At 42.2% G+C, this 17,433-nt stretch overlaps 1 protein-coding gene across 1 annotated transcript in view; it reads right to left on the reverse strand.

Moving 5' to 3' along the window:
* Nucleotides 1-1,536: 1,536 nt before the first annotated feature.
* Nucleotides 1,537-17,433, reverse strand: part of LOC311058425 (myoferlin-like) — a 47,508-nt gene continuing 31,611 nt past the window's right edge. The window contains exons 22-49 of the mRNA XM_084075861.1: nucleotides 16,845-16,976; nucleotides 16,516-16,682; nucleotides 15,068-15,185; nucleotides 13,720-13,825; nucleotides 13,075-13,214; nucleotides 12,810-12,965; nucleotides 11,594-11,681; nucleotides 10,974-11,051; nucleotides 10,647-10,828; nucleotides 10,021-10,203; nucleotides 9,367-9,495; nucleotides 8,824-8,985; nucleotides 8,385-8,714; nucleotides 8,090-8,188; nucleotides 7,700-7,828; nucleotides 7,339-7,491; nucleotides 6,794-6,885; nucleotides 6,495-6,665; nucleotides 5,760-5,911; nucleotides 5,222-5,361; nucleotides 4,977-5,065; nucleotides 4,791-4,886; nucleotides 4,543-4,684; nucleotides 3,953-4,052; nucleotides 3,466-3,662; nucleotides 2,959-3,068; nucleotides 2,107-2,254; nucleotides 1,537-1,642 (exon numbers count right to left, since the gene is read on the reverse strand). Coding sequence (XP_083931987.1) covers nucleotides 1,604-1,642; nucleotides 2,107-2,254; nucleotides 2,959-3,068; nucleotides 3,466-3,662; nucleotides 3,953-4,052; nucleotides 4,543-4,684; nucleotides 4,791-4,886; nucleotides 4,977-5,065; nucleotides 5,222-5,361; nucleotides 5,760-5,911; nucleotides 6,495-6,665; nucleotides 6,794-6,885; nucleotides 7,339-7,491; nucleotides 7,700-7,828; nucleotides 8,090-8,188; nucleotides 8,385-8,714; nucleotides 8,824-8,985; nucleotides 9,367-9,495; nucleotides 10,021-10,203; nucleotides 10,647-10,828; nucleotides 10,974-11,051; nucleotides 11,594-11,681; nucleotides 12,810-12,965; nucleotides 13,075-13,214; nucleotides 13,720-13,825; nucleotides 15,068-15,185; nucleotides 16,516-16,682; nucleotides 16,845-16,976 — 3,828 coding nt within the window. The 3' untranslated portion in view covers nucleotides 1,537-1,603. The remainder of the gene's footprint in view (nucleotides 1,643-2,106; nucleotides 2,255-2,958; nucleotides 3,069-3,465; nucleotides 3,663-3,952; nucleotides 4,053-4,542; nucleotides 4,685-4,790; nucleotides 4,887-4,976; nucleotides 5,066-5,221; nucleotides 5,362-5,759; nucleotides 5,912-6,494; nucleotides 6,666-6,793; nucleotides 6,886-7,338; nucleotides 7,492-7,699; nucleotides 7,829-8,089; nucleotides 8,189-8,384; nucleotides 8,715-8,823; nucleotides 8,986-9,366; nucleotides 9,496-10,020; nucleotides 10,204-10,646; nucleotides 10,829-10,973; nucleotides 11,052-11,593; nucleotides 11,682-12,809; nucleotides 12,966-13,074; nucleotides 13,215-13,719; nucleotides 13,826-15,067; nucleotides 15,186-16,515; nucleotides 16,683-16,844; nucleotides 16,977-17,433) is intronic.

Raw genomic sequence — 17,433 nt, forward strand, 5'->3', positions numbered from 1 at the left:
GTGGCTCGAGAGAAACAAAAGACCCTGGCCAAGGTGCTAAACCAGTTAATTTGCATGTCGTTGACAGACAGACTGATAGCAATGATTTTCTGTGGATCCCAGCAATTCTTCAGATGAAAACACTCATTCTCTCTCTGTTTTTCCAACCATGAAAAGTTTTTTGATTGATTGAATACTTTATTTAGAAGTTTGCAGACAAAGAGCACATGAAAGTACAGTTCAAATCCAAGGTTGACTAAATAGGAAGCCGGCTGCTAAATAGGAATAAGAAAGCCATATGGCTTGTTTAAATTGGGGTCCTTAGTTAGTTAGTACAATATACTCTCCTGTGTTCATTTAACTCTGTTTCACATTCTAAAACAATATAATTGTGCCGGACAGTAGTTTATATTATGCTTTTAGTTGACTACTATAGTTACTAGTTACTGCTCTCAGACAGTAGCAGCTTTGGGAGCTGCATGCTTTTTATCTCTGACTTTCCAAGGAGTAGTGCACAGAACATAGAGAACGAGACACGTCCTGACCCCACAGACTTATCACTGTACCAGTAGTGTAGTGGAGTAGAGGATGGCCTTACAATTTGCAGAGCAGGGTTTGATTCCAGTCTGGGGCGCCTAGAAATTATTGAATAATGTTGAGGTGTTTTTTACTTCACTGGAGTATTACTGTACTTTTACTTCTACTCCACTACATCTGCAGAGGCAAATATTGTACTTTTACTCCACTACAATTATTTGAAAACTTTAGTTACTAGTTAGGCTACTTAGGCTAAGTAACATTTTGAACACAGGCCTTTTAGTTGTAATAGAGTATTTTATTTGGGTTCCATAGAACCTTGGGGAAAATGATGAAGTGTTTTCTTTTTACTGTACTGGAGTATTAGTGTACTTTCACTTCTACTCCACAACGCCTGCAAAGGCAAATAGTGTACTTTTACTCCACTACTACAATTATTTGAAAACTTTAGTTACTCTGCAGATATAAATTGTTATATAATAAAACATACATATTAACCACTTTAGCCCTATGTTATACCACAGCCATTTGAAAATAGCCGATCTACAAGCTAGATCGGCTACTTTCAAACATTGTAGAACATTAGCTTTTGGTAAGTATATTTAAAAATAAGTAAATATAAAATAGAGTATTTTTATATTGTGGTATTGCTACTTTTACTTAAGTAAAATGTCTGTGCACTTCTTCCACCATGAAACACAGTTGTGTTTAAAGAAATAATTGCTACTTTCAATTCCTCCTAAGGACTCATTCCCTTATTTTCTATGTTTACAAAAAATAAAAATAACATTAACTTTAAATGCATTCACCCTTCCCCTGTTGCTAATACTGTACTGTAGAGTTCATGGACTCACATGTGCCACATGGTGGCCGTTCAGCCACACTACACCTTAAAAAAAAGGTGTCAAATGCGGCACCACCAAGTAGTGGTGGTACCACAGTGGCACCACAGAGGCACTCAGATGGTATTACTGCCATTCTCAAGTGCTAACCACTGTATTTCCACGGGGGACTTCATTCAGACAGTGGGAGTCTAATGAAGACTCATGATCCCACAGGAAAAAAAACACCTTCTCTGTTCTGCTCTTCATGAATATGGTTTCACAATCTTCATTGAGATGTAGTTCTGGGGATCAAAGAATTCATTTTACAAAATTATTTCACACTGTAGGGCTGTCCGTGCCCAAATAGATTCTTTAGTAGTTGACTTATAGTCATGGGAATTTGTAGACGAATCGATTTGTTGATTTGATCGTCGACTAAGACCAACACGATCGATTAATGGATTATTGGACTATGAGGGGACAGCTTTTATTTCACAGCCTTCATTTGAGTGCACAAAAAACATACATTTGTGAGAGTGATGATGTGAAAGGTCTGAACAGAAAAAACATGATTTACAGAGGCCAATTCGGATTACATCGCATAATGGCATAAATTCAAACATGTGTCACAGAATATATTATATATATACACACACACACACACACACACACACACACACACACACACACACACACACACACACACACACACACACACACACACACAATATAAATATATACTGTAATAATATATAAATGCTCTTACAGGAAGAGAGTAGAACATGATCCCAAGGAACAAGAGAACCAGCAGGAGGATAATCCCAATGATGAAGGTCCACTTGAATCTTCTCCAGATTATGAATCTCATGGTCTTGTAAGGACTCGCGAACCAGAAGAATGACGCCTCAGAGCGTCTGGTGAACAGAAACAAAGTGGAGAGAAATTGTTGACGTACTATTGTAAACAATTACTAGTATCGTCCCCTCTTAACAACAGTTTGAACACCGAACGAGTGGCCCCGCTGCCCGCAGCTGTGCAGCGAGGGGAGCCGGGGAGGGTGAAGTGACAGGCAGACGGCTAGTGTGAGAGTAGAACAAGTCGGATCATGAACTTTTCACATAAAGTAATGAGTAACTAAAATGTCAGTAACTATATTGCGTTTACTATCTGGGAAAAAATAGCTAGTTACGTTCAGTGGTGGAAAGTAACTAAGTACATTTACTTAAGTACAATTTATACATGCTTTAATGACTTAATTGCCTTAAGGGTCACCCACACCAACCACCATAACTACTGTATAACTATAATTATAACTATAAATATAATGATATTGTTAACCACTGTCGCTGTTTCACTTGTGGTGTGGACTCTGCCATCCACTTGAATTAGATCCATTTTAAAAACAATATAATTAAGCACAAACCATTATACTTAGTTGACCGGCCCATACACCGTTTTCGCTCTACACTAAATATCTTGGCCGAAAATAGCAGATTCACAAACGCAACACGTTGTGAGCTTGAGAATCGGCTATTTTCACCGAACGTTTGCCCCCAGAATAGGGACGCCAGGGTTCATGTGGTTTATTGTTACTGTTTTAATGCGTTAATAGTCTTACTTGGGAGGGTCCAGTCTGGGGTTCATGTTGGGCTCATCTCTGCCTTTTCCAGCAGGCTTTTCTTCCAACTCCTTCTCCTCCACTATTTCCAAGGTCATCTCCACTTTTCCCTGTGAAACACAAACACTGTCACATCCTGTACAGAAACTAAATGAAGACTGTAAAAGAGCTGTAAGTGATTTTTTGTTTGTTCAGTAACAGGGGTCTACCCATCTCTTTAGTCAACAGAAAATACATTTTCATGTGGCATACCAATTTCATCCAATCAAGAGAGAGAACCCCACAAAGATAATTTATCAGCTTAAAATATAGTGTCACAGTTCCAAAAGAGAAAAAGAAAAAAATGTACATGTGTATGTACATTTATGAGTGCATATGTGTGTGCAATCTTAACAAGCAAAGTGTCTGCGCCTGTGTGTATGTTATGTTTTTAAATGTTATAGAAGCTGTGGGAGGGGAGTGTTACATTTGCAATGAACGCCCGGACTATAGTGAATTTAAACGTACACCAAGCACAGGTTTCCCATCCTGCTGGATCACACACGGCCACCAGCCTCGTACAGACTTCTGGGAGAACAGAGAGTTGGACTGTGGTACTTTGCTGACAGCTGAGCTTGATGCCATTCCTGGTAACATCTTCAGGCTGCACTTCTTTGGGCTTTTGGCAGGAGGAATGAGATGGAGAAGGTCCAACTCAACTGCTCCTGTATCAGAGATATGGGCAGATGTTTCATATTTTATATTAAAAGCGGTCATAAGTTGGCTATTTCGACGGGTGCTAGATCAGAATAAATAACATTGTAGAGAGGGAGAAGGTCCGCACACCGTCTTAATGCTCCCAGAAAAATATGTATTTATGCAGCAGTATAAAAACACGTTTCGGCCTCTGTGGCCTTCGTCAGGTGTCACATTTTATATTAAACATCATGTACTCGGATACAATAGTTATGGTATCCCCCTTTGTCCACTTTATAATTTTGATGATGAACCTTACCTAAGTGGTCATCCAGGGAGAATTTGTCATTGTCCCATATCTGGATGAACAATTTAGGAGGTATCCTGGATTCAGTTTTATCCAGATTCCAAAAGTGTTCCTGTAAAAAAAAAGTTCAAATTTTCTCCAGAAAATACGTATAGTAGTTGTTAATTCACAGAGCTACAAAAAGATAGACCATTTTTCCAATAATGGGTTTAAAAGTTTAAATAGTTAAAATAATAATTTAAAAAAAAATGCTACCAAACTCTTGATAGGTCATGCATGTTTTAATTTTATTTGTGAATCACATTTTATCCAGAGACTATTTTCAATTAATCTATTTCAAATTCAATAACATAACTATGTCCAAAACAAAAAATGTGTATTTGATTAACTATCTTTCTGCAAGTTCATGTCAAACCAATGGTTTCCACAAAAAACTACCAAATGACATAAATACCTAAGTTTTTCCAAAGCATAAGGCAAGGTAGGCATTAATGTCAAGTATACCATGAGTTGTAGTCAATGGACTGAACATGCCAGACCACTGGTATTGTCCTTTAAAATCTTCACTCAGCACTGAGCTCCTGCTCTATGATCATACTTACTTTCTGTGAGAAAAGACAGAGCTGTTCAGTAGGCAGGTAGTCAAACTCAAAGACGAATCTCCAGTTGAAGTTTCCATCACCGTCCAGGGACCTGTAGTGAACATCCGTCTTCTGCTGTTCATCTTCCTTGCCATCCATCCATCTGGTAAACACAGCACAGCCATCTTTTATTCAGTGTGACTGTGTATGAAATTGAAAAAGGTGTATGAACAGAATTTGTGTAAAAAGTCACACAAGTCACCAAGTACCCTTTCACATAGATGTCACTCATTTCTTCTCCGGTTATACTTATGTCATCAAGTATGACATCAGTGGTGTTCCACACGATGGCCCGCAAGCTGTACCTGTTTCAAACATGCAATCATGTTTAAATCCTCGACACGTCACAGAACCTCATTTCTGTTTTAAATTTGATTGTGTCATTGGAATCCTACTTCTTGGCTTTGCGTGGGGTGATGACAACTGCAGGTCCTGGTGAGCCCATGCTCTTTGGGAAGACGTCCACCCACATCTGAATTCTGCCCTGTGACACAAGCCATTATCATCAATAAATCATATCTACCAACAGTACCTATATCCATATCTAACCTGCATATGTACAGCTGAACATGCATGTGTAGGGTTACTTTTCTGCCACTAAAAAATAAGTAATGCAGTTTAACCCCAGTGTGTTGTTAACCTGGGACAGTGTTGGCTGGTATGAGCTGGTCAGGGTCCTAGTTTCCACATGTTCTGGTACCAAGCGCTGAGTTCTGAGAACATGCAGGGCCAGCCTTTCTCTGGCTGGGCCTAAATGATGGTGGATCACTGTGGTAGCTTCTGTACACAGAACAGGGGGTCACACACAAAAACAACACACTGTATAAGTTAATGGTCTCTCTGCCTTTGTCAAAGACATTAGTTTCCGTTTCAAAAATGAAATTTCTTCCAATTCATGTACCTTTTATTATTTGTTACATATACTATTTGGTCGGATCTCCATTTTGAATGTGAACCACTTTTTATCAGTGCCACACACACACACACACACACACACACACACACACACACACACACACACACACACACACACACACACACACACACACACACACACACACACACACACACACACACACACACACAGTAGATAGCAACAGATCCACAGGAGGTTTATATGAATGCAATTTTGAGAAGTGGAGAAAATCTAAGATCATTGCATTAGTGAATGAAAGTACCAAAGTCCTTAAGGCTGTATTGTTTTCCTGCAAAGGACAGTGAGCTGCCGTCTGCCTCTATGCGTGGAGCTCGTCGGATGCCCTTAATTTTGGCCAAGATCTGGAGGATCTGAAAAGGCTTCAGCTGGTCTCTCCATCGGTTGATCCCTGAGCTGAAACAAATGAATACGGATTTGAAATTTTAAAACCTCTGACTTTTATTATAAGAACTGTAGTGTATTCCATATAGGAAATAGATCGGCAGTATCAGTCAGAGTACTAGGATAGAGTGGAGATCATAGAAGATCATGTTTGTGAGACTACACACATACACATGCACATAAAATTGGATTAAAATTGGCTTCTTTGATCCCCCTAGTGAGTTTTAAGAGGATTGCCATGGGCACATTCTCCAGCCATTGCTCCTGCTTTGACGAGTAGCAAATGCTGTGATCTTAGTTTTGTATTAGTTTAGTAGTTTTATGATGTATTGTTGTTATTAGCCTTTTAATAATTAGTCTGTATTTGGTGCTATTGGTAGTAGATTTTTGGTATTATGGATGACATGTTTGTCTTTGTTATGTCTTGTTATGTTGTTACTGGCAGAGCTGTGTAACATTTATTTGCCTCTTCTCTTGGCCAGTGCGCACTCGTAAAAGAGACATTGGTCTCAATGTGATTTTACTGGTTAAATAAAGGTTAAATAAAAAATAAAATAAAAAAATAAATAAAGATACACCAACAGTATCTACTCACATGCAGTAAGACTGTGGCAGGCCACAATAAGAGTTGAACCGAGAAAAAAGTCTATTCTCCAGGTCGATGACAGTCTCACCGATTTTGTCATCACGGCTCAGTAAGTCATAGTCATACACAGCGACCTTTAGATCCTTGTCTTGAGGCAGGAAGCAGGACAGCTCAAACACCCTGGACAAAAAAGGAAGACATAAAATGCAATGTGTATTCGTTTCTAAACAAAGAAAATGGCAATCGGAAAATAAAATCACTCAAAATCAATGTAGAATTTATGTAACGTTTAAACATCATTGTCTCACCTCCCAAACTCTGGATTGAGGGTCTTTGGTTTGTAGTTATCTCTGTTATCCACTGTTTTCTTTCCCAAAGTAATCTTAATGTAGGGGTCACTCTGAAATTAGCACAAAGAAAAGGGACATACTGTAGCTTTTCATAATCACATCCCGGGCACCGCCAACTCAGCATATGAGTAGCACGACTTGGGTGCGGCAAGTCATGCAGTAAGTACTGGTAGCTGATAGTAGGTGTTGCGCTCCACCTCAGCCATCTCCCAGGGGTCTAGCGCATTATGAAATGGGGATAGACTCCCACTTCTCTGGCTGATACCGACAATAATTAACGGGTACTCTGACAAAGCCCCCGACACTATGACTGGTCGGATTGGCGGTGCGACGTATGTGTTTGGGCCCAAACCGCTAGTATTTGTATATTTGCTGTCTTTGTAATTATTCCTACAGGTGCATCCCTATTTGAAAACACATCTAATGTAGTAGTATAGTTTGAATCAAGAAAAGGGGTAGATGGTTGTTTTAATTTCAGCTACTTAACTTTATATAAGTCTTACCTTTCCGTTGTCGTCTTTGGACTGCAGGTCAATGCAGCGCACCACATATATTCTGACTACACACTCCTGAGCACTGTCAGGCAGTTCTCTGAACTGACGGGGAGGAGCACGCACAGCCGGGTCATCAGACAGGGGGTAGATCTTGAATGAGCCCTGGAATAAAAAGAGAAGAGTGGTATGCAACAACAGTAAGAAAATACCACCAGATTGAAGTTCATAAGAAGCACCACCAGAGGGCAGACCATTGCCAGGAACAGCAGCTGTACACAGATGATAAGCACTTTATAATGTGCATTACAATCACCCATTCATTTACATTCACCCATTCAGTCAGTTTCCTACTAAATGCATCATTCGTCACCTTAAACTCTCCAACCACTGAGGGGTCATTCCCATCATCTTCAGTCTTTCCTCGCTGGAGTTTAAAGGTGCTGCAGAAATCAGTCAAACCCTGGAAGTCTGGGACCTCCTCTAGCTCACGGTCATACACCTGAGGCGCGCGCACACACACACACACACACACACACACACACACACACACACACACACACACACACACACACACACACACACACACACACACACACACACACACACACACACACACACACACACACACACACACACACACACACACACACACACACACACACACACACACAAAGAGATGTGGATTTCATGGGAACACAGCACAGTAGTCTGGTGTTATGGTGTTGTCTTGACTACATTTGGAGAACTATGATGTCTTCACCTTTAAGGTATCGTATCCTTTTCTGAGGTAAGGTCCACACTTCTCCTGCTCTCTAATGGAGGCGTAGAATTTACTCCACCAGTCTACATCCTCCTCCTCCTCCTATAAGATGGAAATGTACCGTATATATTTTGTTTTCTTAGTTGCTTTATCTGTATATATTTTCACATATATTTTCTGCCTGCAGATGCACAGGGGAGAGATAATATCCCCCTGTTCATCCCTTAATAAGGGATTAAGTACAATATGAACCTTTGTTTTTGATCTGCCTCTATGTGACAGGTGCATTATTTACCTCTCGTTTCAGAACGGCTCTGTCCTCAATGGCGATGACGAAATCTCCCTGGGAACGGGCTCTGTCCTCAATGTCGATGACGAAACCTCCCTGGGAACGGGCTCTGTCCTCAATGTCGATGACGAAATCTCCCTGGGGACGTGCCTTGAGAGATTCCAGTCTACGTCTAGCAGACATGCCAGCATTGCTGTTGCTCACTGTTGGGTCACAGCGGTACTTTTCCAGGGAGTCGATGGTGCACTGACCCACAATGGGTTTCCTGCCGAAGGGTCGATGGTCGATTACCTTCAGCACAATGGGAGGGGTGTACATCTCCTCTTTAGGCAGGTCCTAATTGCAGAGGAAAGACTCTGTGAGGGGATACACTGAATATCTAGATGGGTAAACCAGTAAATACAACTGTACGACAGGTTCAACACATGCTGAGGGCCAGTAGTACCACTTCGAGGAGCAGCACAGATCCAGGGAAGTTGGGGTTCTTCTTGAAGTTCCTGATGACAGCGGTTTGAACAATCTTACCGCCGCATTCCACTATCAAACTGGGGGAAGAAACCGTGGCCAGTTGGTAGGTCTTCATGTTCCTCAAACCCCAGGCCAAGATCTGGACACACACACACACACACACACACACACACACACACACACACACACACACACACACACACACACACACACACACACACACACACACACACACACACACACACACACACACAATAGGCTACAAAAGGAAACCCAGAATCTTCCATAACCTGAAACTTTCCAGAACCTGTGAGGGCTTTCTGTTTGTTTCCATTATAACCACAACCACCCCTGAAGGGTTAGTTATGCCATAAGAAATACAAAATAAAAAACCTCACCTTCAAAAAAGTTAAAATATGTACAACCTCACGCAATTGTGACGTGAAAAATACAGTGAGGTTGAGTTCAAGTTGAAGATAAGAGAGACCGGCACAAAGCAAGGGGGGGGGGGGGGCAGTACCTCTATAGCAGTACGCTGCACCACAGGTTTGATGCCCGGAGGTACCCGGTACAGATCTTCCCGCCTGGGAGGGACCAGGGGCAGGTCTTCCCGCCTGGGAGGGACCAGGGGCAGGTCTTCTTCAGTGCCCTGGAGGTCAAGCAGCCTAACGTTAGCGTTTGTTTTAGATTCAAAATGGTATAATTTTAGACTCTGATGCTTACATACCCATTCAATCCGGGAACGCGTCTTGTCATTTTAGATTTCTTTGGGCTATTCAAATATTGCAGGTATACAAAAATATCAGTGGTTCTCAAACTTTTTCATGTCAGTGGCCCCCAAAATTACATGTATTTGGTCGTGGACCAATATCTCAAAATATTTTGTTCCAGGGACCACTAGAAGCAAAGATCTGAGTTAAAATGTTTGCTTTAAAAAAATATATATATATATTCAAAGATTTGCACACATTTTCAAGATTAAAAAAAAATAGCAGATCTACAAGCTCATAGTGCAGCACTCGGTGAGCTTGTATATCTGCTTGTTTGAATAGCCAAAGTACAGTACAAAATAATGGTTAAAGTGGTTACACAGATGCGTTCCCGGTTTTAATGGGTTAAATTACATTTGGAAGAAGTATCATTCAGTCTTGGGTATAAATGTGTTCTTCTCTACCTTGTCCTTTAGTAGGAGCTCGGCGGCCACAAGAACTTCCCCGGCGCCACGGCCTTTCCTGGTGACGGGCAACCACTGCAGCTTGGTGACGGGCAACCACTGCAACTGCGGCGTGGCGGCCCCACCTGGGTTCAGCTTCACTACAGGAGGGCAGATACAGCGACCCATGGGATCATCCTTACCCTGGATAAGATAAGATAAGCATTGAGCACAAAGTCCAGACACAGGCAATAATACCCAAAGACTGATAAAAGTGGAAATCATATTGACAGTAAACTATGACTCTTACAATGCAATAGAACATATTTTATATAGTTTTCTGGAAGCATGAAAGTAATAATAATAATAATGCATCCAATGTGTATAGCGCATTTCTAGGTACTCAAAGTCGCTAAGGTAAAACTAAAAAACACCCTATTAAGAAATAACTAGTTAAAAAGGTGAAACACTAAGCAAACACAAACATTACAGTTAAAAGTCAAAGGGGGGGGGGGGGGTAGAATTAGGTGGGGAATGTAAGTCTGAAAAGGGAGGGGGCGTCTTGTAGGTGTTGATCAGTATTTTGACTGGGAGCCAGTGAAGGTCGTGGAGATCAGGTGTGATGTGGTCTGGTTGAACTCGCATACCACTTGATCTTTGTCATACAGCTCCAGGACCACGTCAGGAGGATTGTGGGCGATGGCCTGTGGCTCTCCATAGATTTGAACGTCCTCAAAGATCAGTGTCTGATCCCAGGTGGGGTTCAGATTAGCTTTTATGGTCTCAGTGGTCTTACTGACATGCAGGAATGACACATGGGCGTAGGGATCTGGGGAAGACCAACATGGTTAAATGTGTGAGCTTGGATGTGTGTGAGAAAAATACTTGAATTATGACAAATTGTTATAATGTTTTGCTTCTTTGCACTGGAAGATTGACAGACTGACAGTTGTCAGTTGTCGCTCTTCTTTTACCTGAGAAACTGTCATGGTCCATGGCACAGAGATTCTTGGCCTGATACACATAGACTCTAAGATGATACATGTATGACCCTGAAGGGAGATGATTTGTATCAGCATATTAAACCATAATAACAACTTACCCATAGAAAAAACAACAAATGTAATCTTACATCAGGCTTGATACACTGCTAATTAGCAAGGTCAGCCTATTTTAACATATTTTCCCCAAAATGTAATTACTCCGCCAGGCCTTGTCCTATAGCTCTTGAACTAGAGGTCAATACAACATTCCTCGGCTCATAACTACATTTTCCACACTTTTTGCTACTCCAGTAGGAACTCTCACAAATCGCTACACAATCTCTAAAAACACTTGCCATAGAGCAGCACTAATGTGAATGAAATGAAAAGTTCAACCATATGTCGTAGAAACTCTATTTACTCCCTGTGTCTTCTTCGGGTCCTGATGGCTACACCCTATATGGACCCCACCCTGCCTAGGCCAACAAGCCTGGCGGAGGTATGCGCTCTGCAGAGTGCCACTTTCTAGTCTTCCTGGAAAGAAGTGGAGTGAGGCCAGACATGTTTAATCAGGGCCAGTGAAATAGCATGGAACTAGTAGGAACACTTACGGTCAAAGTGACAGGAAACCGTGGGCGTGTTGGCACCAGATAGCTTGTCTGCATCTTTTTTACTGGCATTCTCATCAACATCAACCCCCTTAGAATGCAAAAATAATAGCGCTTTAATAAAACACTTTATCAAACTTTTCTTCAAAATGACTCAAGACATAGTTCTTAATTTCAGCAAAACAGAAGCGATCTTGCCAAGTTATTATGCCATTCACCACCAAAGAGTGGTCAGATAAAAGTATAATGATAGAATATCATTATTCATTATTGTTCTCTCAATAGAACATTTCAGAATGGCACTGGGGACTGAGGCAGCAGTGGTGCACCACATGCAGGGTTGCATTGCTCATGGGACGGCCTTGCATGCCGTGCAGGAACCTGTTTGACCAGGAGCACGCGCAAGCACATGTATAGATCTAAAACAACTTTAAATATTAACATAGGAATGAGCCTAGATGCATATCAATTGTTCATTGTGTGACATGTAGTGTAGGTGTTAAGTGGCGTGCGCGTCACGTCATTAAAATAGAGTGCAACCACGTTCCAATTCAGCATTGCAACACTGCTCACATGTACAGTACTGCACACCACAGATAACAGTTAAAGGAGACATCCGGTCATTTTAAGTGTTATGTTTGATGTGCGTCAAATCACTTACCGACGTAGAAATGAAAATCGCGTGACTCCACAAATCCCCCTATCGACCCCCACCGTTGGCATGATAGTAGGATGCTGGATAGCCCAAATTCGCCTATTTTAACAAATGCAAAGTCTGTTTTTTTGCTTCTAGTACTCATTGTTGAGTCCCATGATAATGTAACAGGCGCTAAAACTCCGAGAAGCTAACGGCTAATAACAGAACGAGCTAATGCTGGGGCTGCTTATCTCTCTGCATGGCAGCCCCAGGTTGCCAGGTCGGGAGAGAAACAGGCAACCAGCATTAGCTCGTTCTGTTATTAGCCGTTAGCTTCTCGGAGTTTTAGCGCCTGTTACATTATCATGGGACTCAACAATGAGTACTAGAAGCAAAAAAACAGACTTTGCATTTGTTAAAATAGGCGAATTTGGGCTATCCAGCATCCTACTATCATGCCAACGGTGGGGGTCGATAGGGGGATTTGTGGAGTCATGCGATTTTCATTTCTACGTCGGTAAGTGATTTGACGCACATCAAACATAACACTTAAAATGACCGGATGTCTCCTTTAATACCAACCAGCGCCCCCTCCAGTCTGAAGATGGCCGTGCAGTCTGAAGGCGCCATCTTTCTTCGCTTGCGCCGACGGCGGAACATGTCACACTTGCGCTCCTTCCTGTATGACTTCCAGCCAATAAAAGAGGAGTATTCCCAGCCTTCACATGGATCCAGCTTCTGTAGAAAAAAGAAAATGTTAGAATTGCAAAACACTAGTCATGAAAAATCTTCCTCAGTGTCTACGCTCTGCCTATATGTTCCTTCCACTTCTCATCTTCCTCTTCACCTCGATAAGAGCTGTAGAGTCAGATGTCTTCTTCCTTGGTCTTATGAGTCTCTTCCTGCGATGGACATGGTACGTCTTCTCAGTTGGCACCCAGGATTTGGGTTTATCATCTGGGGGAATGGTGACTCCGTACTCCCAGCCTGGTGGCGAGAAATACACATAAATGGTGCATTTATATAGCGCCTTTATCCAAGGCGCTTTACAATGATTGTGCATTACATTCACCCATTCACACACACATACTCAAACACCGATGGCGGAGGAAACCATGCAAGGCACCAACCTGCTCATCGGGAGCAATTAGGGGTTCAATGTCTTGCTCAAGGACGCTTCGACATTAACTCTGGGGGAGCCCCGGATCGAACTGGGAATCTTCTGGTTCCCAAGCGGCCGCTCTACCTCGTGAGCCACTGCCGCCCCAATGAAACCACACCAAAATCTTCCCACGCGGATCAATAAAGTTTTATATTATATTATTTGATCTTACGTTTATCTTATCTTACCTTACATGCACATACTGCACATATGCAAAACATAACAATATATGTATCTTAATGTGACACATAATAGGAAAACATACAATATCATTATAATATCAGATTCAGATAAGTTGTTGTTTCAGCTGTGTCCTGACTACTATCATACCTCCCTCATCTACAGCTCTGTTGAGGTCAAAGCTCCACTCCACATCCTTCCAACTCCATCCTGGGGGACATTCAAACTCTCCTGGGCTCTGGGCCTTTTCTCCATTCTACAAAATGCAAAAAGAAAAAAAAAGAAAAAAAAATCAAAGTATTGTCTCTGTCAGGGAGATGTGTGGGGGGATAATTATTTTCACCCCGTTGGTCTGTGTGTTTGTGTCTGTTTGTGAGCAGCTATTCTCATTAACTACTGCACACATCAGTGTCATATTTTGTGTGCACTCTGCCAACAGGCCAACGAATCAATCCCCAAATCACATCGGCCATGTAGACAACAGTATGTTACCTTTGTGAATTCATAATCCCAGACGGACGGGTTTTGATACGTGTCAGCTAGGCTATGGAGTCAGGTAAGTGTCACACTCATAGCCAAGCAGCCGTGTTCAGTTATTTACATAACAAGAATAACTAGAAAAAGTGCTCCTCGGAGCACAGGTCTCCGCCAGGTCAGGTATGTTATGGTGGCCTCTTGGTGGCGCTATAATAGGCCACTGTGAAAAGGGTGCCATTTCTTCTTAGGCCTTTCACGGCAATTGGACACTGCATTCATGATTTGAGGCATTGTGTTCCAAAAATGTGCTTTGCAAAATTAGACCTGCTGGTGGCGCTATAACAGGCCAATGTGAAAAGGGTGGCATTTCCTCCTCGGCCTAGTGGGAATGTGTGTGTGAAATGTCATGGAAATCGCAAGCTGCGTTCATGATTTGAGGCATTTTGTTCAAAACGGACCAAGCCTGCAAACTTTGGAAACCAACCTTAGCCAATGAGGATGGAATCTGGGAAATCGGACAGATCCGGGTTGATCACATGACTATAGAAATACTCCTCCTCGGCCTCAAGCTCTGCTAAGTCGGCGCGCCTCCGTCATGGACAATAACTATTATCACGTGTGCGTGTGAACGCGTGTTCAGCGTTCCCCTAGCGTAGCTTCCTGGTTGCTATGTGGGGGGAACAACAAAAGCCTTGCGGCGCCGTCTCCTCCTCATCATCATCACGTCGCCTCATATCAAAGCCCCGCTTCGCAGCACCGCGTCTTCCTTCTCCTCCTCCTCCTCGCGAGCCTCGCGAAAAAAAACCTGTCTCGAAAAGCCCCGCCTCGCCCCGAAGCCCCGCGCCGAAAAACAAGAGCTCCGTTTTCAATTTCCCTGGTTCTCCAATTTCCCTGTGACATATACAGTACTGTAATAAGGCAGGTTAATATATGAAAGGGAAATATATTGTCTATTTCTACACAGGGTGGCGCTGTGTGTGTGTGTTGTTTGTTTATGTACAGTAAATACCAAAGATCTCACCACATCAGTGTCGTAGGGCTCTGCTGCAGAATTCCACTTCTCACCAGGTAAACGTGTCTCGTTCTCGAAAATTTCATCAGTAAACTGAGTGTGGCCGGTGTCAGCCTCTGTGAGCAGGCTGGATGAATGGAGAAGCGCACGCGCGCGCACACACACACACACACACACACACACACACACACACACACACACACACACACACACACACACACACACACACACACACACACACACACACACACACACACACACACACACACACACACACACACACACACACACACACACACACACACACAATTTTGTATTCATCAATCATTTTTTGTGAATTTTGACGCATTCCAGCATCATCTTTTTATCTCTGCAAAAGTGAGTGAGCAATAATTGCTCAGTAGAAAGGGCTTATATAATATCCATTCCAAGTTCTGTTGAATTAGCCTTGTATTAACTTTTTAAATTAACTTCTTATTCTCATTACACGTGAGAGTAGTCTATTTACTTTAATAACGTTCAGCATTAGGGACTCGCTTAAGCTGATTTATAAGTTGTCAAGTGGGTGCGCACCGCCCTGTCCATTTTGAAGCGTGATGACATTTATGGTCTGACGTTAAGAGTTTCCAGTTGCCTTTTATGGTGTGGATGATCTACACACGCTTGTGACTGTCAGGCAAAAATTGTTACACTTGCAACACACACAAATCAAGGCTGTACACACCGTTTGGTGAATCACACGTGAGCTTATTGAAAATACGGCAGCACTAATTCTACAGCGCTGCCACCCAAGTGTGGAATGCCCTGACCCCATCCCTTAAAAAATGTGGTTCACTGGCTTCTTTTAAAACAGCCCTGAAAATTCACCTTTCAGGAGGCCAAAGGGGGGGGGGTAGTAATCACTTCTCCCCTAGGCAGGCGACCCCCCCTCCCCCTTTGTTTTCTTTACCCCCCATTCCCCCCCACCTCCCTTTTTTCTACTGTGTACATATAGTGTTTTATATTTGTGATGATATTGAATGTTTTGTGCCATTTTAATATGTTGATGAATACCTAAGAACCCAATAGAAACAAAACCGCAAGGACCTTTTTGGTGTTTGTCCTTTTGGACAAAGTGTTTGACTGTACTCATGCTGTTTTACATTTCTGTCTAATAAAGATATTAAATTAATCAAACACAAGACGCTAAAATACAAAAAGCCTACATAGGGTATGTCAAAAGGGAGAGAGCTCAAGGACACTTTGACACTAACCAGGGGAGCAGGGGATCGAACCGGCTGCTTTACCACCTGAGCTACCCGCTCTTAGTTAATATTGGAAAACTTCTGAATGTGAACAAGTGAACATATGACACCGCCATGTACACTGAATGACACAGACAACAGAATGCATGTACTTGAATATCTAGAAGCCCTAAAGCTCGGGCAGCAGTGTATATGTGTGTAATGTATACTTACCATCTCTCAGGGTCAACAAACCAGTCATTCTCCCATTGCCATCCGCTTGGGGGAACGAAACATTCCTCTTTGAGTTTCACCTTCCCCGTCACGTCTGAGAATGCATGCTGGTTACTCAGACATGGGGTTCCCCACTTGCCACGAGGCATACGAGCCTGGTTCTCATACTGGGGGTGGGGGGGGGGGGGAAGAGAGAGAGAGAGAGAGAGAGAGAGAGAGAGCGAGAGAGAGAGAGAGAGACAATGTTTGTGGATTGCTTTCAATAAAATAGATATACACAATCTATTACTTTGCAACTCAAAAACAACAGTGTTGTATAGATACTGTACCATTTCAGCAAAAACACTGAAGGCTCCCTCAGAGAAGCTGTTGAACTTCTTCTCATGGACAGATAGACCCAGCCACATGTTGACACGAAGCTGGACAGGGATCTTAACACCTTTGTTCTTATCCATGGGGTACTAACAAACACAAGTTTGCATTAGTATTTTATTTACATGGGACCAAAGCTTGCTTATGTCATTAGAATGCCCTATTCTTCATGAAAAATGTGCCCAACATTTGTCAACACATAAAAAAGAAAGAAAAAAAATATGTCAAACGATCTACTACTTTTATGCAAATTGTAGACCTGATGCAAATTCAACAGATTTGTTTTAATTTTCAGTTGACATTTAGAGCTGAATTATTAGTTCCCTCGGCGTGTTTGCCGTTTTTGCAAGTGTGGCTACAGTTTCGCCTGTTTTTTCACCTGGCTTTCATGCCAACTCCAATGTTGCGCTATTCATTTATAATATTGACCACATCACATGAACGCAGTAATGGATACAGTATGGATGAAATCTATCTGTGTCCATTACTCCATTTCCGATGTAGGACAGGGTTCGTCCAAAGGACAGAATCCCCTCAGTAATCAAT

This window comes from Gymnoscopelus microlampas, assembly GCF_963454915.1.
Source record: "Gymnoscopelus microlampas genome assembly, chromosome: 13".
NCBI classification, from domain to species: domain Eukaryota; kingdom Metazoa; phylum Chordata; class Actinopteri; order Myctophiformes; family Myctophidae; genus Gymnoscopelus; species Gymnoscopelus microlampas.